Raw genomic sequence first — 20,884 nt, forward strand, 5'->3', positions numbered from 1 at the left:
CGCGTGACGTCATTTATGGATGGCCCCTAAGTACACCCACGTGCCGCGGGCGAGAGGATCTACGGCGTGATGCGTCGTCACGTCCACGCTGCGCACGCAGTGCCTTTGTGACTCTCGCCCGCCCATTGTTGTTAGCGGGGTGACACCGGCTCATTCCCCCCCCCAACACAAATCAAATGAGAACAATCACCAGCACGTAAACATGGCTTTTGTTACGCACCCCCGAAAAACACAACCGCGTGTTCACTCCTCATGGACGCCGTGTCCGGCCACATGCGTAAGCACAGGCACACGGGTTTACCAACTAAAACGTAATACCGCGCGCGACGCGAATTTTCGCGGCGTGTAAACCGCGCCCGCGTTTTAAGACACCGGGGCAGCAACGGTGGGAATATTTATTTTGTCGATGGAAAGACGCAGTCAGTCGGGCACAGGCAGAGAGAATTAAAGGCAGAGGGGGGGGGGGTCCTGAACCTGGAGTTGATGGCACGATCGGCTGAGGGGGGTGGGAGGGGGGGGGCAGTTCCAGACTACGGGGGGCAGCAGAGGAGAACGAGCGACACTCCCCTCGCGTCTGCGGCTGTCCCCGGTCCGCCGCCGCGTTCCCTTGAATTGGGCGAAGTCATTACAAGCTCGGTTTGAGAGACCTACAGGGGCACCGGCGTGCCGTACACCAGAATACGTCTCCGCACAATGGACTGACATGTCTATTAACTCCCGAGTCGGCGGCACGAGCGAGAACACGCCGGGACGCAAGCTGCACACTACACGCTGCGCACCAAGATAGCACCGGTCAGCTCGGAGCTGAAAATTGTTGTGGGCCCAAGCGCTGCGGCGCGTTCCACGTGCCTCTTCATGACTGTGTCATCAGAGTCCAGAGAAAGAGACGTTTATAAAAAATATAACTCGCGGCGCTTCTGTTCCAATGCGATGACGCCCCACGCAAAAATTACGGGAGCCCTCCCGCGCAAATTGATTTTAAAAAAACCCAGCTCTCTGGTGCGTCTTTTCGAGTTGTTTGGCACGATGTCCGACGTTTTGCCCTCAGCAGGCGAAGAAGACAAACGTCGGTTTCTCCCGGCAGTGGGAGAAAATTTGGCTGCTCGTCAACGGTACGGGGTGGGGGGGGCGTTGCGGGGGGAGGGTTCTCTTTGTAAAGTCGAACGGCAGAATGCGACGTTCGTTTAAATATGAACTGGCAATCGGATAGATTTGTGTAATCGTTTGAGCACTCTTCAGCACTGTAATCATCAACCATCGTCATCTACAGCCACGGTCAATCCACTGCTGCATGAAGGCCTCCCCACGCCCATCACCATCCTGTCACGGTCTCGCAATGGTGCAATCATCACCTTGCTTCTGGAACGTTTTATTTCAAACCAGCGACGCCAAAATCTGGGATCCTCCCAAACAAAGCATCAGCCGCAATAAAGCTCTGCATTCCTTTCACCTAAATTATCCATCAATGTAAAATATCAGCATGTTTTTTGTTCCTCTGAAGACTCTCACTCTCCCTTTTAACGTCTTTGCCTCTCTACCACTCCCCTTCCCACTCTCCCGCCATCTCCCTCTCCTGTTACCCCGGGGCACTGCGATAGCCACTCGGGGAGGGCTTTTCCGTGCCTCCTTCAAGTCCTCGACAACAAATAATGGCTGCTTAAAATAAATAAATAAAATGATAACGTGTGCGGGAGCAAGCGCGCTCGCTCTCTCTCTCTCGCACTCGCTCTCTCTCTTTCGCGCGCCACACAGGGAAGGAAAAAAAGCATTCAGCCTTGACAAAAACAAAGCCAAGTGCGGCAAAATAGCAAAGGAGCTGCGCGGCACGTCAAGCAAACCTCTGGTGCAGTGCAACCTGACCCAGTGCTCTCTACCTGTCGTCTGCCTTCCAATCCGCCTGCCTGACTGCCATTCCTGTTGATCTGCCTGAATGACACGGACGATGGGCCCGTGCGTCCTGTGTCCGCGTGTCCGTCTGCCTGTGTGTGTGTCTACCTGGGCGTGCGTCTGTTTGTGCCCGTCGGCTTGTCTGTCTGTGTGTGTGTGTCTACTGGTCTGTACGTGTCTGTGTGTGTCTGCTAGTCTGTGTGTCTGCTAGTTTGTCTGTGTGTCTGTGTGCGTCTGCTAGTCTGTGTGTCTGCTAGTTTGTCTGTGTGTCTGTGTGTGTCTGCTAGTCTGTGTGTCTGTAATCTGTGTCTGTGTGTGTGTACTGGTCTGTACGTGTGTCTGTGTGTGTCTGCTAGTCTGTACGTGTGTCTGTGTGTGTCTGCTAGTCTGTACGTGTCTGTGTGTGTCTGCTAGTCTGTACGTGTGTCTGTGTGTGTCTGCTTGTCTGTGTGTGTCTGTGTGTCTACTGGTCTGTACGTGTGTGTCTACTGGTCTGTACGTGTGTCTGTGTGTGCCTGCTGGTCTGTCTGTGTGTGTTTGCTAGTCTGTGTGTCTGCTAGTCTGTGTGTCTGCTAGTCTGTCTGTGTGTGTTTGCTAGTCTGTGTGTCTGCTAGTCTGTCTGTGTGTGTCTGCTAGTCTGTCTGTGTGTGTCTGCTAGTCTGTCTGTGTGTGTCTGCTAGTCTGTGTGTGTGTGTCTGCTAGTCTGTGTGTGTGTCTGTATGTGTGTCTACTGGTCTGTAGGTGTGTCTACTGGTCTGTACGTGTCTGTGTGTGTCTGCTAGTCTGTGTGTGCGTCTGCTAGTCTGTGTGTCTGTGTGTGTGTATCAGTCTCTCCGGGAGGGAGGGGAGGGAGGGGAGCGTGGTGCCATAACGGGTTACGCTCTCTGCTGCGATCCCAGAAACCGACCTTGAGGTTGCAGCAATGTGCACGACAACATTGCCTCTCTACCTGAACCCTCCTGAGTTTCCCTCATGGTCAAGGGCCACCACCGGGCTGTGACAGGGGGGGACAGGGCTTTACCAAAGTGCTCGCTAACGAGGGGGGGAGGGTGGTGGCGATATTTGTAAAGGCCGCCCGGGCCACCCGTCCGCCCGCTCGAGTTGCCACCTGTCCCGGGTTTGCCCCTGGCATCGTTTCCCTTTGACGAGGTAGCTGCTTGTCCGGGAACAACATCTGTCGGTCGTCCTGCAATGCGACTTTAAAACCCCGTGCCGTTTCGACAATCCGAGCAACGTTTGACGGCGGCAACGGGGCACTCGCAAGGCTTGTACGTATCACGTCGCATTCTCCTCTCATCTAGCTTTGTCAGATGTTCCTCTTCTGACTGCGATCTTGTCCCCAGTGTTTTCTATCTCTCCCCCCCCCGCCCCGTTTTATCGAATGCTCGGCCTCCAGCAGGCCACTCCGCTGGCACTCCGCTAGCAAGCGCAAGAAACGACCCAACTTATTGGAGACGTCTTCGTAGCGCCGGTAGCGGCACAGGCCTGGTAGAGATTAGTGGCAGTCGTGGCGCAGGCTGGTAGAGAAGCGTTAGCGCTGGCAGCGGCACAGGCTTGTGTTGGAGAGGCCAGTGGTGCAGTGACGCCAACCTGCAGAAACGGGCAGGGCTAATGCACAGCCTGGTAGAGTGTGCTAGGGCTCTGCGTAACGGAGCCCGTCGAATCTGCCGAGTTCGATGCTCACGAATCAGATTCACACTCCCAGCAGAGTCGCCTGCTCCACATGTTTGGGGGGGGGGGGGGGGTAGTGGTGGACGTCGAGAGTCACGAAGCCACATGCTTCCTTCCCTTCGTCGCCGAGTGGGTTAACGTTTAGCTCAAAATGCGTGGCCATTATTTATTTCGACGCAGAGAGAGTCTCTCCGACGCAAGGCCCCCGCGCGCAAGATCGTAATATAAATAAACTGTACACACAAATACCCCGTTTACGCTCGCACGAAATGTAATTGCGGCGCATTGATAGAGCGCCTGTCATTTTAATATTAAGGATTATACATGGCAGTCGCTGCCCAATCGCGCGTAAAGTCCGTGTTGTTTTTAATTTAATCAGGCCGCGAGTGAAAACGTCTCCTGGGCGGGCGTGCCGATGTGTGAAGAGCCGTCCGGGCGTCGCTCGAGCGTTTGTTTCCGCCAATCAAACGCACGATGCGCTCGTTTGTTTTGCTTTTGCTCGCTCGCTCTATTGCTCGGCGACTTTTAAAACCAAAAATATATTATATATACACACACACACGTGTTTCATTCCGTAATTTGCTCAGCGCTAAGCTGCTCTCTCCCTCTCCTCTCCTCCGCCTGGTGACGTCTCATTTGCCGGTGGTGTGCGGTGAGTGGGTACCGGTAATGGCAAGGGGTGGGGAGGTGGGGGGTCACGACGCCACCCACAATTAAGGACTCACGAATCGCGCAATTCCCGACGACGGCGGAAACGTGTGCGCACGCACGCCACGGGCGCAAAACGCGAACGGCGATAACCGTGGAACGCGTCACACTGGGGGCAACTGCGCGGCGGGCAAACAATCCTCGTTTCCAACAACAAAAAGCGTTAATTGAGGGAGGGAGCACGGTCAAATTCTCCGAGAATGCGCGATGCCTGGCCAAAAGCTGCGCGCAGTTCACACCGCGCGGCGGGATTGTCGACCGCAGTTTAAAGCCTCTCGCGCTCGAGATAACGCGCACCGGATCGCGCATCGACGTTCGGTTCGTATGCATTCGCTCGCTTGCCGGCATCCACCAGAGGCGCCGGCCGCGTTCGCCACGGTAACGTTAACTCGTAGAGCGGCGAGGGACATTGGGGGGTGGCGGCGGGCGTGTGAATCGTTACAGGCCTAAGGAATAACGGAAAATTCTGGCCCGGGGATGGCCCGGGTGAGAGGGTGCGATGTCCTGGGTGAGCGATAGAAGCTGCAGGATGGATGTTGTGGGGGGGGGGCGGTTGTGGGGGGCTCAGCCAGAATGGTCAGCCATGCCTCATCATAACGCAGAAAAACCTCTCACCCGTTTACAAATTACTCCGGGTCATAATCCGTTTACCGCGAGATAGCGGCTTACAGCAATACAGGAAAAATGACGGGTGCGGGGTTCACAAAAAAACAACAACAAACAACTGAAGACCGTAAAATAAAGAATGGACACAGCCGTGAAGGAGGAAAACGGGAGGAAATACCGGGGGCCATGTAATACTGTAATGCGTTACCAGGAGCGGGAATATGGTTGTGAGCAAGACGGGCGGGCTTGTTAAACGCATCAAAACCATTTTGAAGCACGCGCACGCAGCATCTGTTTTACATAAACACAAAAAAATCCAGTTCAGCGAAGACCATCTCGAGCAAAAAGAAGCCACGTAGGATGAGTTTCACCTCGCGCAGTGCAACAGGGGGAAAAAAAACATATTTCAATCCACTAGAGAGGGGGGAGGGGTGGGCTTGGTGAATTTTTGAGAAATGTTTTTGAGGAAACGGTCTGGATAAACCAGTTTGATTTCATCCATGCAAAGAGATTTTGCAGCACAGAGACACACTCTCTCACACACACGCACAGAAATAAAAGCCAAGACAAAGATGCCCCATGCAGCATTCAGCAGACCGTTGGGACAAAGTGCTATTCAGCGAGCGGCTATTTCGGCCGGGACGAGGGGGGTGAGGGAGGTAAGGGAGTGCACCTCGCCTGCCTCCCCTTTCTCTCCCCAGCGTCGAGGACGTGCACGTGGCGCACCAGCGACTCGTTTAAGGCTGGGTCGACCTACGGGAGGGGCCTGAAGGAAACTCAGTTCAGATTTCACTCGCCACTGATGCTAGCCGTGGCTGGGAAGTGAATTCGGGTCTCTGCGGGGTCCGTAGTGCCAGTGTGCGCTCACCACTACACTGCCGCTCCTCACACACACACAAAGACACACCGTATAGCCTTCAACAGGCTGTTGGGGTAAGCGCTGTTCGCGAGCTGCACCTATGAAGGCCGACGCATCACACGAGGGGGTGGGTGGCCAGAACCATGCCGCGGCCGCACCAGATACTCATTTGAAGCCGAGTCGACCTCGGGGAGGCCCAAGAACCGGTTCAGATAATCATCGCCGGTGTTGGCCGTTACCAGGAATCTAACTCCGGGTCACCGGGTTCGTAGCGCGACGCGCTAACCGCCACAGTACCACACGATACACACAGACAGACATGCGCACAGACACAGCGCCGTTTGTGACCCCATGCGTCCTCCTTGGAAATGCAGCCAGAGAAGAGAGGTGCGGAGTTTGTGTCGTGCAGCCGTTGCATCGGGCCAAATATAGCAGCAGCAGCACAGCAGTCGCGCAACTCTTGCAAACTCTCAAGATGTTTTCGGAGACAGCGAGCGAGTATATATTTTTGTGTGTGTGTGTGCGCGTGCGTTAAGGTAAATAAATGTATGGTTAAAAATAAGGGAAGGCGGCAGTCTTTGTTGTCGGCGGCTCACAACAGCGGTGGAGTGGTGAGAGTGGAGCGGCAAACGGCGCTGCATTATTGCTATCACACTGCCATCAGATCCCATTTCGCTGGCCGTCAATAAGAGCAGGGAAGGGAATTGTGCAAGTATGGGGTTGGGGGGGGAACAGCGGGGAGAGGGGGCTGGAGTGTGGTGGTGGTGGGGCTGGAGGGAGAGAGAGCAAGAGCGAGTGAACGAGCGAGCGAGAGAGAGAGTAGATCGAGTCAGACAGAAGCAGAGAAACAAATAGAGACACGCAGAAAAATGGAGAGACGGGGAGCGAAAGATATTGAGATAGTCGGATGGAGACACGGACGGGAGAGAGAGAGAGCACGAGCACACAGACATTCATACAGACGGATAAGATACGCACACGCAACACAGAACCGGGAGACATGGGTGGGGAGAGAGCGAAAGAGAGAGAGGAAAAGGGGGCCTCGGAGAGGCAAGCGCGAGACAGAGAGCGAGCGAGCGAGAAGCCACCATCCCCCCTCATTCTCTGCCGAGATTCCTTCTGCGATGGGCTCACGCAAGCGTGTCCTGCAACCGTTCCCCGATTTAACCCTTTGCTCGCCCGCCACCGCCGCCTCCTCCTCTCTGGCACCCTCTCCGGCTCGCTCGTCCGCCGGTGCTGCCACAACACGCCCCTAGGGCGAGCCCAGTCTCCTGCTCCTCGCGCTGCGCCCACCGGGCCGCTCTCCGCTCGCTCGCGAGGCCGTCGTCGCGAGCTCATCGCGATTGCATCACGCTCGCTCCGAGCCCCGAGCAGCCAGACAGGCGGCGGGGGGGAGGGGGGGTCGGAGTGGCAAGTGTTAAAGGAGCAAAGAAAAAATCACAAGAGGTGGGGAGACGGGAGGGGTGGTGGAGGAGAGGTGGGTGGGAGGGAGGGTGGGAGCAGTTAGGTAGATGCGGAGGGAACGGAGGAGCAGCAGGGAGGAGTGGGAGGGAGGAGCAGGAGGGTTGGGCATGGAAGCTCCCAACCCACGTGCGCACGCAAGGGGGAAGAGGAGGAGGGCGATAAGACGGAGGGGGCCCTTCACAAGCCATCGCTCACGTCGCCCGACCATGACACGAGACGTCAGGACGACGAAATGAGACAGAGGCGAGCTGGGGGAGTGGGAGGAGGAGAGGGAGGAGGAGGAAGAGTGGGATGAGGGTGGGGGGGTGTGTTTGGAACGAGGGGGGCGTGGGGGTTGGGCTTGGAGCTGCACGGTGGCCGCCACTGCCGCCCACTTGTTTGGGGGAAACGCGCGGGCCGGGGTGGGCTGAGAGTGGTGGGGAGATGGAGAGCGGGGCTGGGGGGGAAGAGGAGGGGGGGGCGTGTCGCCACCATGGACAACCCCAGCGGATTCCACGCGGCCAAATTACATCCTCGCAGCCTCCGTGGCCCGGCTCAGCCACTGGGGATAATCAGCCCCGCCAGGCCGCCCCTGGCCCCATCCATGATCGCCCCACTCGGCTCAAGTGGACGGCAGGCCACATGATGCGGTTGTGCTGGCGGCGCCACTCGCGCCCTGGATGGAACTCAGGATCAGCTGGTGCCGTGAACACTCCGCTGCATCCAGTCCCGTCCCACCCCTACCCACCCTCACCTCCGTCCCATCGTGAAAGATTATTAGCTATTAAAATCAAACCAATTACATTATAACGAAATAGTTTACGAATTAAGGGGTTTGGCGGAGCTGCATGCCACCCACCGCTGGCACGCGCTGCCGTCTCCTGGCCTCATCTCACTTACCCCACGCTTACAACACCTGGCAAAGCCCCGGTGGTCTCCCATCCAAGTACTATCAGAATCGGAATCAGATTTTTTTTATACTGGGGAAGAATCCGATGAGCTAGAAAGCTATTTTTCACAAATGTCCAGTAGTTTCACAGATGTCCAGACCTGCTTAGCCTCCGAGATTTGATGAGTTGGGGTGTATTTGTGGTGATTTTCCACAACTTCATGGAGGCCAACAGACTCGCATCAAAATCTTCAGGCACATAGGGGCCACAATCACATTGAGACAATGGCGGAGCCAGGATTTTCAGGTAGGGGGGGGGGCAACCCCTCCAGCAATGAAATATGATAAAGGAGTTGTTCGTAAGGACTTGTCCCTTGCTTTTTATTCGACACGTGTGCGGCGATGGCGCAGCCATCGATCGAGGGTCGAATTCGAACCGTGTGTGATCGGCATCGCGCTCACTGAAGGTGTTTGCCTTCAGGGAAGTCGTGTACTGTATACGCAACTGCGCACAATTCTGTGAGTCACTTATAACTGCTTTGCCGTTACTTATTGCCAATTATGGACTCAGACTATTGCCCTATCATCTCATAAGAGTCCCTGGCACATAATAATATGCTGCACAGTGGTAGTGGGGTCGCAAAATGCCGATTTATTGCTAATAAACCCCAATGATTCGATCAAAATTTGGGAATTCAATCGGATCATTGGGGGGGCATGTGCCACCCCCCCCTCCCCCCCCCCACTGGACCACAGACTCGCATCAAAATCTTCAGGTACATAGGGGCCACGCTTACATTGAGACCCACAGACTTGCATGGAAAGCTCTAAACGTACGTAGGTGCCACCACAGACTTAGTTGACATCGAGACCCTCATCGAAACCCAGACGACGGTAGCTGGGGTCACCTAAAAAAAAACACCGTCGAGGAAGAGCGGCGTGCAGGGGCCACTGCAATCGCCTCCTCTCCTCATCGTGGTGTGCAGCGGGGGAGGGTGGGGGGGTGAGGTCAAGAGGGCAGCCAGCGGGGTCAGATGGAGATGGAAGGAGCTCAAACCGTGTGGTCCTAACCCTTGGACAGAGAACTGGGGAACGGGGACACGGGGACGCCGTGCCGCCCCCCTCACCGGCGGCTGCTGCGCCTCTATCTTCTTACTGCGCGCCTTAATTTGGATCTCTAATCCGCAGGCGTTGTCGTTGAACCCTAAGAAACCACAGACAAAATATCGAATAATTCGCGCGGGAGGTGAAAGCTGTTTAATCTGCTCGGCGTCGTGGGAAAGCGTGCCACCGCTCTATACGGAACCCCGTGTGCGTGAGCCATGTGCGTGAGCCGCACGTGACCCGCACGTGAGCCGTGTACATTCCGTGTGTGAGTCACCTACGAGCCCCACCAGGGCACAGAGCAACCAGTGTAGGCAGCTGCCTCACACAGATCAGGGCGTGTGACTACATGGCACGTTTTGTATCCGCATGGATACAGGGCATGGAATACCACCGCACGGGATTTGTGCATTTGTGCCGCACATCTCTCTCTCGTGACGAGTTTTCCGGTCGTACAACATCGTCGTTCGGCGGCGCGATGTTCGAAGTTTCGTTCCCACGTGCCCAAAAAACGGTGCCCAACGACGCGCGGGACAACCCGGAAACTCGTCGGAGAGCGAGCAAAAGGACACGCTCGGCCACCATCGTCATCAAAAACGTTTCCGTGCGGACGACTAAAAAGTCCTACGTTGCCGCATTATTTTTATTCTTGCTGTTTTAGGCGCCATCGATGTACGTCTCGCTTTCAATCGTTGCCTTTCTTTCATTTGAACGTTACGGGCTGGTTTATTTTTTATATTTGTTCTTTCTAATTTTTCCGTGCACCTGCGCGAATGAAGTGCACAAAAGGCTGCCCACCCACCCCCATTTGTGTTGAGATTCGGCAGAAACACGCCGAGGTCGCCCCCCCCCCCACCCAAGCCACGAAACACTTAAAAAATGTCAAACGAAGAATAATAATAAAAAAAGACGACAAATCGTCATGGGAAAACGTTCTATCGAGGGAAATAGCGACGGCGGTGGTGGTGGCAGCGGCTTAGCCGCGTTAAGCCGAGAGGGCGACGCGGAGAGGGCACGGGGCGGCACGGTAAATCAGGAGACGAGGCGCCACAGCCGTGTCTCAACAGTGCCGCGATCAGCAAATCCGACCTAATGTCAGTCATTACTGCATAATGACGCCTAATCCTCCTAATCATTAGGTAAATTACTCTTAACGTTAATTCAGAAAATGCTTTTGGGTTTGCACAGATCGGGGGGGGGGGGGGGGGGGAAGAGGCCGCTCTCACAACCGTGGCAAAGTTCACGGGAATAGAAAAACATCGGAATCTCCTCTGATGATTCCCCCCCCCCTCTCCTAATTCCTTTGTTTTAGTTTTCATTCTCGGTCTGTCAGCCGCTGGCGGGAAGGATGAAAAGAAAATGGCTCGGTCACAGCTGGGCGAGTCCGTGCGTATTGGGACTATGACCAAATCACCTTTGTGGCGAGCAGGGCTCTCAACTTAACCCGCTCAGCACCCTACCCAGTCCTCGCCTGCACAGGCCCTCCTCCCTGCAAAGCCCCCGCCTCACCCCGCCACCCTCAGGCCACACGCACGCATGCACACGCAAACACGTGTGCACACACTCAAACACGTGTGCGCACACTCGAGACATGCACACGTACTCGCATCCATGCACGCATGCTGATGATGCAGGCGTGCACGCACGCGCACACACGCGCACACACACGCATGCACGCAGCCCCCCACCTCCCCCCCCCATCTCCCCTCCCCACCCACTCTGAAAGCCGTAGGAAAATTGATGGTGTTTGGTTTATCACTGGCCATGGTTATTTGCATGTAAAGCACGTGATAAGACGAGGAATAATGGATAAGGAGAGGCCGATGGAAGGAATGCAAGGGCGGGCGGCATACAGATCGGCCAATTCTCTCCTCCGTCACAAAACATTATCACTCTTCTGTCCTTCTGCCATGTCTCTCCCTCCCCCTCCCTCACTCTCTCCCTCCCTCTCCACCCTTTCCATCTCTCTCCCTCCATCTCTTTCCCCCCCATTCCCTTCCCTCCATCTCTCTCCCTGTCTCCATCCCCGTTCCCTGCCGCCCCCTTGATCTTAACCTCCATCTCCCATGCTTTCCCCGTGTCCCTTTTTATGCCTCTGTGCTAAGCCCACTGATTTTTGTTCTGTCCCCTTAAATTTGCACGGTCTCTCTCCCTGTGCGTCTGTGTGTGTCGTTGTGCGTATCCGTTTTGTGTATCATAATGTCTGTGTGCGAGTCTTGTGTGTGTGTTTGTCTGTTTTTGTCTGTGTGTCTGTGTGTACGTCTGTTTAAGTGTGCGTGCATCTGTGCGAGTCAGTGTCTGTCCGTGTCTCTCCTTGTGTCTGTGTTCAGGGGAGCGTTCGTGTAGTGTTTAGCACGCTGCCCTACGAACCCGGCGAGCCGAGTTCGATTCCCGCTCACAGCCAGCACCAACACCGGTGACGATTATCGGAACCAATCCTGGGCCTTCCCTAGGTCGACTCAGCCTCAAATGAATACCTGGTAAGGTGTGGAAACATCGCCACTCGAGAGACAAAGGCGGCCAGGCGCGGTGCTGGCCACCCAACCCCTTGTTTGCCGTGCTGGCCTTTATAGGTGCTAATCTCTAACAGCACTTGCCACAACATTTTGCTGAGGCTATATGGGGGGATCTTTGTCTTTGTTGTGTGCCTGCCTTCCTGATCCCCACTCTCCCCCCCCCCCCCGCCTTCTTCTAGTCACCCTCACGCTCCAATAAATTTTGCACATTTGCACACACGCCCCTTCTGTCGTTTGCATTTTTTCGTTCCCTTAATCAATTCAAAACGTAACGCATTAAACTACCAGCGGTTTAAAAATATCGCTCCGCCCCGCAAGTACGCAAACGACGACGCGGCGGCCGGGCTACAAGCACCGCGGGGAAGGAAGCGAACCACCTCCCAACTCCCCCCAACCCCACGCCAACCCCCACTTTAAACCCGCCTCCGCCTATTTTTAAACGTCGGCGAGTCGAGCACGCAAAACAATTTAGAACTTCGCGATGAGTGGTTATTTGATTTGTTTGGATCAGAACCGCGTAGATATAAACGTGTCGTCAACCCACCATCGCCACCCGACGCAGCCAATTGTTAAGGTGTGCTGCGTCAATGAAACGTGCCGATCAGCTTAACACGTAGTAGAGCTTTCGCGACCAACATCTATGATACATGTTTTTTGGGTTACATTGCGCAAACGTATAAATGTGTCGTTAAACCCGCCACCACCCCGACACAGTCAATTAGTAAGGTTTGTCACGTAAACAGAAAGCGCCAATTCGTTAACTAGTACAGCACACCGGTTGTGTGTTGGATGGAGAGTTAAAACCCCACGACAGCCATTGACGATTCGAGGAAAGGTCACGAAAGCCGAAGGCGTGGTGAGATGTTCAACTTTGCGTTACGCTGGACAGATGGCGGTGGGTCAACGACCCTCGTCGGGGATTCGGCAGAAACACGCCGAGGGCGCCCCCCCCCCCCGAGCCACGAGACCCCCCCCCCCCACTCGCTCAGACTCCAAAGGTGAATTTTGTATTTTTCTTTGTACGAGAACCCCCACCTCCTCCCCAAACACCGGGAGGTCGCCGCAGCCTGCTGCGAGCCAGAGCCCCCGTACCCCCTTTCGCGGGTTCGTTATTATATTTTTCTTCTTTGTTGATTTTTTTTTAAAGAAGTGCGGGGGAGGTGTCCAGAACGCTCCTGATTTGGACTAAAAGCACCCCCCCCAAACGGTCCCACGTGTACATCTTGCGTATCACGTGGCAAGGTATCCTTCCGCCTGTCTGTCCATCCGTACGTCCACCCGTCCGTCTGACCGTCCGTTGGCTCCGATTGGCTGAAATGAGGTCACTTTCACCGTTGCCGATGGCAACACGCAAGCGCCAAAAACCTGAACGAAAAATCTTTCCGCGGATTCCATTTGTGTGTCTAGTTTGACATCTTAGCGGTGTACTTTATTTTATTAAAAATGGGGAGAGAAAAGAAAAATAATTCGATGTAAAGGTGACCAGCGACGGTTGATGTACGCGTACGTACGTTTCAACTTCTTTCGCACCGTACGTGGCCAATCGGAGGTGCGGATGATAACAGGGAGCAAATAATTGTCAGGTTAAGATCACCACACTGAAATTCAACGGGCTGTAAAGCTATGCGTCATATTTAAATGCTACTTTCAGCCCTTTGCCAATCCGCTGACGAGATAAAGGCCTGTCTACACTCTGTCGGTCATCGGGGTTTTACCATATTTCGCCATACTGGTCAGTGCGAGTTGGTGAAAAAAGTGGAGGGGGGGGGGTGGCTAAGAACCGGTTCAGATACGGCTCGCCTCTGATGTTCACCACGACCCGCAATCGAGCTCGGGTCACCGGGGTTCGTAGTGCCATGTGCTAACCACTGCGGCCCCGACCCCTCGGCCCCCCAGGGCAAGCAGTGTACGATAATTATTAACCTCTCACGTCCTGCGATGGTGTTTTGCTGCTCCGTTTGCATCGGCAGCCTTCATTTCCCATTGGCCAAGGCCACCGCGTGTCATCCAAACCCCGGCGACTCTGCAACTCTACCGCCTCGCGGGAAGCGCGACTCGCACCGCACACGGCGCTGAAACCGGACCGAGCGGCAACTGGCAAAACAACAAGTCCGTTCACTACATTGAAAAAAAAAAGTAACAAAAGATTGGGCATTAAAGCAGCAATTCTTAGCGATGTCGTACGAACCAATTGCATCCCGCCGCCATTTTTTTTATCCCACACGAAACAAAACGTCGTGCTCCCCGAGCGACGACCCCGGTTTTTTGTTCCCCCATTACCCGCGTGTCAATACCGCACCTGGGCTGTTCCACCACAAGAGGTGACGCAGCGGACAAGACACCGCGCCCACCCCGCAGAATTACGTTACAGGGTCGGATGAACGCCGCGGCACACGCTATGCGCGCCGTGTACGGAGGGCACCACCGTGCGAACGCAGCACGCGGGGGGGAAAACGCTTGCCGCATACCCGTGCATGTGCAAACGCACACGCGGGGCGTAATTTGTTTTTGAATTGCGCCCATCGGCCGTGAATGGAAAGGGCTGAGCCTAATGAAGCCTGCTCCCGCTCTGCGCGCACTGGCTCCCCAAACCCCCTCGGTAATTAACAACATAAATTTTCACAGCGGCGCCAAATTACCACGCGCATATGGGGGGGCTCCACGCTCCGCCCTGGCATCGGGCATCATTATCCGGCATCAAGCGGGCGCCGGCCACGCGGATATTGGCACTAATCAAAGTTTCGCTCTCGCCAATTACGGCTCCTTTAAATTCAAAGCGGGGGCCTTAACCGAACGTTTAGCGCTCACGCAGCGGGGATAACGCCGCCGCCGCCTCCAATGCTCGGGCAAAAATCCAGCCCGGCGGAAACCCGGCGAGGCGAGGCGAGCCGATCCGACCGGGATCGTCGGAGGGAAGGCCGCGGTATGAGACGCCGGGGACGATGATGGCGGCGGTCAGGTGGTCAGGCGGTCACCTGTGCTTGGCTCGTCACGCCGGCCACGACATTTTAAAGCCCCACCCCACCCATGCTTTGCTGACACGGGCGAGTTGGGATCGTCGTGTGCCGCTGCCCCCCCTCGACCCCAACCCCGACCCCGCTCCCCCCCCCCTTCCCCTCCGGGAGGGCCGCGCGAGGTCGATCAATAACCCCTGGGAGTGCAGGGGGTCGCCGGGCCGTGCGTCCCTCGGGAGACCAGCGGCAAGGATCGCTTTTGATTTGTCGTACTGCTGCTGCCCCTCGCCACCCCACCAGGATAATCCGCTAGCCCAGCGTGAGCGAGAGAGGGGGAGAGAGAGAGCCGGCCAAACTGGGCCGGCTAAACGGGGCCGCCCAAACAGCCTGGCTCCCGTGGGAGATGAGCGGACAACACGCGTAGCTGGAGGGCGCTTGATAACGATGACAACGACAAGGACGATGATCGTGACGGCGACGCTGAAGACAAACCCGGGCCAGTACGCCGATAAATCACGAAGCATGATCACGCTCCGAACCCCGCCAGGTGGTCTGTATTCTTTGGCCGTTCTTGATTCACTTGTGTACGCGTGTGTACCATTGAACTTCTTTCGCAACCGAATGTAGCCAACCGTGCTAATCGGAGGTGCGGGAGGGGGGAACGACAACAAGCTGAATGCAAATAAAAGGGTCGACTCTGCGACTCTCGGTCCCCACGTTCGACCAATCCGGCTGCGCCGGACTTGCAACGGGGTAAGAGCGAGGCGGACTGTGGCACCGCGACGCTACGAGGCATGGTGACGGCTTGAGGGCCTTCACCCAGCAGTGGGTAGATCATGGCTGATGATTTGATTAAAAAAAAAAGTCTACCCGTGACAAATCCTACGCCTGTCGCTGCGTTTTATTGTTACTGTTGTCGTTATTCGACAAAGGCGCGAGTCACGGTATTCGCATGAGGCCCGTGACTCTGTCGCTCGTGAGAGAAGCTCTCTTCCGACGGCGACCGGGCCAAAATGGCCAATACGGTAACAAGCAAAAAAAATCAAGGAAGCGCACAACAACAATGAAAACTGTTAATGAATCCGTAAATCACGTCACCGGCCCTCAATCGTACCGATCCCTCGATTCGCCGCGGCGCTTCAATCGTCCCAGGGCCTACCCACTCGGCTGCGGCGTGACACGCGAGACCCGAGGCCAGCGGAAACGGGCAGCGCCGCGCGGATTGACTCCCTCGCGCTGGGCGCCAACCGAACGTCGGGACGACGCTCGACAAAGGGGCCGCGACGGTGCGCGTGTACGCGCGTCGCCCGCGCAATCGAACGACGCCCTCGCGCTCACCTCGGCCTGGAAACTCTTCAGCAGTGGGGCCACCAGCCTCTTCAGGTCCTGCAGGGAGACGGAGAGGAGGGGGGGGGGGGGGAGAGAGAGAAAGCGCGTGGAAACCGTGAGCGGGAAACGCAGCAGAGCCGGTCTCTTCGGAACAAGGGTCCTTCAACGGCGTCATCGCGATTCGGGCGGCTAGAAGAGTGCGCATCGCCCTCGTGCCGTCGACGGGTGGCGGCCACCTGGGTTCAAATCCCAGTGCTCGCGCTTCACATCAAGCCCGGCCGTTGTAAGCAGCTGCTTCTCGAGACTTAGCTTTGTCACCGCAAACTTCGTGGGGAGGAGCGGGGGGGGGGAAACCTCTTTCTAAGTTTTTCTTTTAAAGCGGCCAAATCCGGCACCTCCAAGGACTCATTCGGCAGACGGACAGGGGAGCGTACCACCACTAGCTTCTCTGTCTTATTTCTGAAAACAGTTGCTGAGCAAGGGCGAAGAAGACGGCGATGGGAGGGAAATCCGAGGCGGAGGCAATGCGAGGTGACCGGGAGTGTTTTTGATCCGCGTCGTGCTGGTGGAACGCATGGTGTGGATGAGATGAGGAAGGGCAGACTCTTCTTGTGAGGCAGACACTCAAAGGATGGACATCTGCTTCGGGCCCCGCAACGTCGCTTGTGCATCACGGAACGACGTTGGGTGCAGACGAGCCCACGGCAGCTTAAATAATTTTTGCCGTTGTCCGCCTGCCCGGCTGCGAGCAACACATCGCAGAATCGGAGTGTTTTTTTTTTTAACTAGCGGAATCCGGTGAGCTATAAAGCTCTTTTTCACAAATGTCCATTTGCCGTGCAAGGGAAGAAAAGCCAAAATCTGTCCCAAAGAAAATCCTGCGGTAATGGCGCGGATTTGCACAGGTGTGGCGGCGTAGCTATGGAGCGCACAGGTGGAGCAGCTTCACAGAGTAGAGGGAGGGGTGGTGGTGGATGGGGTGGCAGGGGTGGGGGGGTGCTTATGGAATTTGACGGGGTGCCCACGCCGACCGTGGTATACAACAACACGACCACTCTAACGCGAACCACGCTCGCCTAATCAGACATAACTACTACGCGACCCCGAACCCCGACCGCGCCAGGCCCCCGCGGGCCCGCAGGAGGGACGCAGGCGCCGCCGGTCTACTAAGGGATCGTGGAAATTGGACACGGGAGAGGGGGCGGTAGCCAGTTGCCGGTTCCATTTCGTCGTTCCTCGCATCGGCGGGGGGGGGGGGGGGGGCCCAGGCCGACCGCCCGCGTAACGCTCGCTTACGCACGGCCGTGTTTTTTTTTTTAACAACAAACAGCGGCGACGTCGGCGCTCCCGCCGGTATCCCGTGTCGTGGAGGAGGTGAGAACCCCCTCCCCCCCCACCAACGCCAGTATCGAGTGATGCCGCACTACGCTACTACGCTTTCCACTGAAGTACGCGGTGGAGTATAGATTATTTGGGGGGGGGGCATGTGGTTTTAACTCCCTCCCGAGGCCATTCCTAAATACCCGGTCAGGATTCTACATCTCGTGCCCCACATGCCACCTTTCTGGGAAGGGAGGGTTCGGGGGGGGGGGAGGAGCAGCTGCCCTATTTTAGAAAGTAAAATAAAATAAGGGTGTGTGTCAACCCTGCTTATTATTACTCTGTCTGGATGTATACGTCTCATATCTGCCAGTATGTCTGTTTATCATCAAGCTACCAGTTTATTTGTCCATCTAGCTGTTGTCTTACATAATCTGTTTGTATGCCTGTCCATCTATCTACATGTACGTGTCTATTGTGCCTGTGTGTCTCGATGCGTATCCATAATGCGTGTCTCCATGCAGGTGCTCGCCAACAGCACTCACCCCAAAGCCTTGTTTGTGTACCTATGTCCGACTGTTTACTACATTAGGCTTCCAGCAATTGTCATTGGCCACCCACTTCCTCCCAAACACGGTGTGCCTCGCGAGAACCTTCGTCCCGTCTCCGCAACATCTGCACCATCCTTTTGCGTTGCGACTTCCACAAATCGCACACGATCGATTCTCGCGGCACGACTCGGTGCAACGTGCCGTGTGCGTTCGTGTCTACGTGAGTTTGCCCTTGTGTCTGTCTCTATTTGCTTGTCTGTGCCTGTCTGGCGCTATATGAAGCCTCTACGTGTGTGTCTGTCTGAAGGTCTGTCTGACCATGTCTGTCACTGTCTGCCTGTCCCAGTCTCCATGTCCATCTGTCTTTCACCGCGTCTATCTACATCTGCGCGTGCCTGCCTGCCTGTGCCCTATTCCTCCACGCGCTGTCTGCGTCTACGTCTCTCCACGTCTGGACGTCACGCTCGTCTCCCCGTCACCGTGCAGCTGACGACGGGGGCGGTCTCATTCTCCATGTCCCCCGCTCTCCCTTCCTCCCTCCCCACTCCCCCCCCCTCCACTCCCCCCATTTCCAACCTTCCACCCACTCAGACGAGGGATGAAATTTCATGCCACTTTGTGTGCGCTGCCGATCACCTGCGGGCATGTGGGCTCTGACTGCCATCCCAGCCGGCCTCCCACTGGCCAACCCGCACCCACCACCACTACAATTCCCCCACCCTGCCACCACGCCTCCCCCCCTTAAAAAAAAATCCACCGCCAACCGGCTCGTCGCGATAGCCGACAGGCGGTTTCAAAATTAATTTATAAATGTGGGTATACAGTCACTGCGCTAGGTACACGGTTAACGAATGGCATCGCGGTAGGTGGGTGGGTGGGTAGGCACGGCGGTACCGTTTCTACGCCACACGTGCCACCCACCGCACTACCCTGCGTGCACCCCGGCCACATCGGGATGTCGGAAGCTAAGCAGGTTTGAGCCTGGTCGCTCGGCCTAGGATTGAAATTCCAACCAGGTGCTGCCAGGAGACAGGGCTGGCTGCGAGGTGGCTGGGTGATGGCAAACGGATTTTTTAATCCTTCTCCGCAGCGCTTGTGAGCGTTTACCACCATCTCAAATTGTTAACGGTGGAACTGGCCAGGCACCCGAATGAGGATCCGTCCTGAGTCCGTCTCAGTGAGGCTTTCCTGCATACCAAAGGGGACGATACTATTATTCCTTCATGCAAAGCTAAAGTTCCCCACCCCACGTATGGCCGTGCGTGGACAATTGCTGTTTGTGAGCGCCCGTTAAGGTGTGCAAGGGGGTGTGTGTAAACCAGCACCCATGCCTGGCTGCCTTTCTATCCCCAGTGCTCATATTTAGACGCAGCACCGAACACTCAGGTTTACACACGGCTGGGCCAGGGAAAGTTATGATGGTAACTCATTCCCGAAGTTCGCTGTGTGTTGCCAGGAATCAAACCCAGGTTGCCGATTTCGCAGTGCAGCGTGTTAATCGCTACTCCACCACTCCCCCCTCTTACACGCACACGCAGGTATACAGTTCAAACAAAACAAACACTTGGGGGTTGTGTTGGCAGCAGTTTTCAAGGGCGAATTAAACACTCTCTATACCACAACCGAGTCAAGAACAGAAACATTATCGTGTGCCTACGAGGGGGTGCGCGGCCAGCACCACGGCCAGCCGCCTTTGTCTTCCTTGTGGCAATGCTTACACATTGCACCAGGTGCTCATTTGAGTCTGAGTCGACCTAGTGGAGACCCAGGACCGGTTCAAATATTCGCCCCCTATTATTGGCCGTGAGCGGGAATGGAACCGGGGTCGCCAGATTCGTAGCGCAGCGCGCTAACCACTGTACCGCCGCTCCCCACGTGTGCGCGCACACCCGCACACATGGACACCCGCACACATGCACACCCGCACACATGCACACCCGCACACATGCACACCCGCACACATGCACACCCGCACACATGCACACCCGCACACCCGCACAAATGCACACCCGCACAAATGCACACCCGCACACCCGCACACATGCACACACGTACACGCGTAACAAGCTCACGCCGCGGCAGCAGAAACAGCAACCGCCGCCCCACGCGACCGCGGTCCACACGACGGTTGCCTGCGCCTGCAGGGCGAGCGACGTGTATCAAGTTTCCAGTGATTTGCATCGCCCGCCCACAGGGGAGGAGAGCAACATCGTCGGGGTTTACGGCCGCGTCTCTCACCTTGGGGAGTCCGTACGGCGGATTCCACCCAACTTCAAAGACAAAGATCCCCCCGGGGTAGCCTTCACGGGCTGTTGGGGCAAGTGCCGCGAGCAGGGAGCACCAATGAAAGCCGGCACACGAGAGGGGCCGTGGGTGGCCAGCATCACGCCCGGCCGCCTTTGTCTCCCCAGTTGCGATGTTTACACACCGCACCGGGTACTCATTTGAGGCCGAGTCGACCTAGGGGAGGCCCAGGACCGGCCGCAGATAATCGTCACTGGGCATTGGCCGTGAGCGGGAATCGGAGCGCGGCACCCTAACCGCTGCGCCACCGCTCCCCACCCGACTTCACGCACGCGCACGGACGTACTCTCTCGCACACGGTTCAAAGGACGGCCTTGCTTAGCCAGGATAAGACCGGACTGGCTGCTGCCAGTGCTGTTTTAGCCGAGCGCCTATCGCGGGTTGGCATGCGAGGGCAACACGAGGATGGTGGGGCGAGGCGAGCAGTCGCACACAAACCCGGGAGGAGAGTGGGGGGGGGGGGGCACCGGGCACCTTTGTCTCTTCGGCGCTTGATGATCACGGCCACCACACCGCCCAGGTGGAATTGGGTGTTAAACAAAATTAGGCCGAGCGGACCTAGGGGAGGGCCAAACCCGGCTACTTATATCGAGCAGCCGCTGCACGTGTGGAGCATGAGTTACAGAGGTCCTAAAGCGATGCAATGAAGTCACTATCAATGTTATAGCGGCTTACCACATACACACGGTAGTGGGTATTGCACCATAAGGCGTTGCATTGAATAATCGATTAATATTGATTCT

At 56.2% G+C, this 20,884-nt stretch overlaps 1 protein-coding gene across 13 annotated transcripts in view; it reads right to left on the reverse strand.

Annotated features, from left to right (window-relative positions):
• Positions 1 to 20,884, reverse strand: part of LOC116939177 (homeobox protein cut-like 1) — a 203,509-nt gene that overhangs the window by 97,042 nt on the left and 85,583 nt on the right. For 8 of the 13 annotated variants that reach the window (XM_032947252.2, XM_032947259.2, XM_032947251.2 and 5 more), the window contains exon 3: positions 15,976 to 16,023. The exons of the other annotated variants lie outside the window; for them this stretch is intronic. In XM_032947252.2, the coding sequence (XP_032803143.2) occupies positions 15,976 to 16,023 (48 nt within the window). The remainder of the gene's footprint in view (positions 1 to 15,975; positions 16,024 to 20,884) is intronic. 13 annotated transcript variants of the gene reach the window in all.

This window comes from Petromyzon marinus, chromosome 5, assembly GCF_048934315.1.
Source record: "Petromyzon marinus isolate PM22_M1 ecotype Great Lakes invasive population chromosome 5, UKy_Petmar_22M1.pri1.0, whole genome shotgun sequence".
NCBI lineage: Eukaryota > Metazoa > Chordata > Hyperoartia > Petromyzontiformes > Petromyzontidae > Petromyzon > Petromyzon marinus.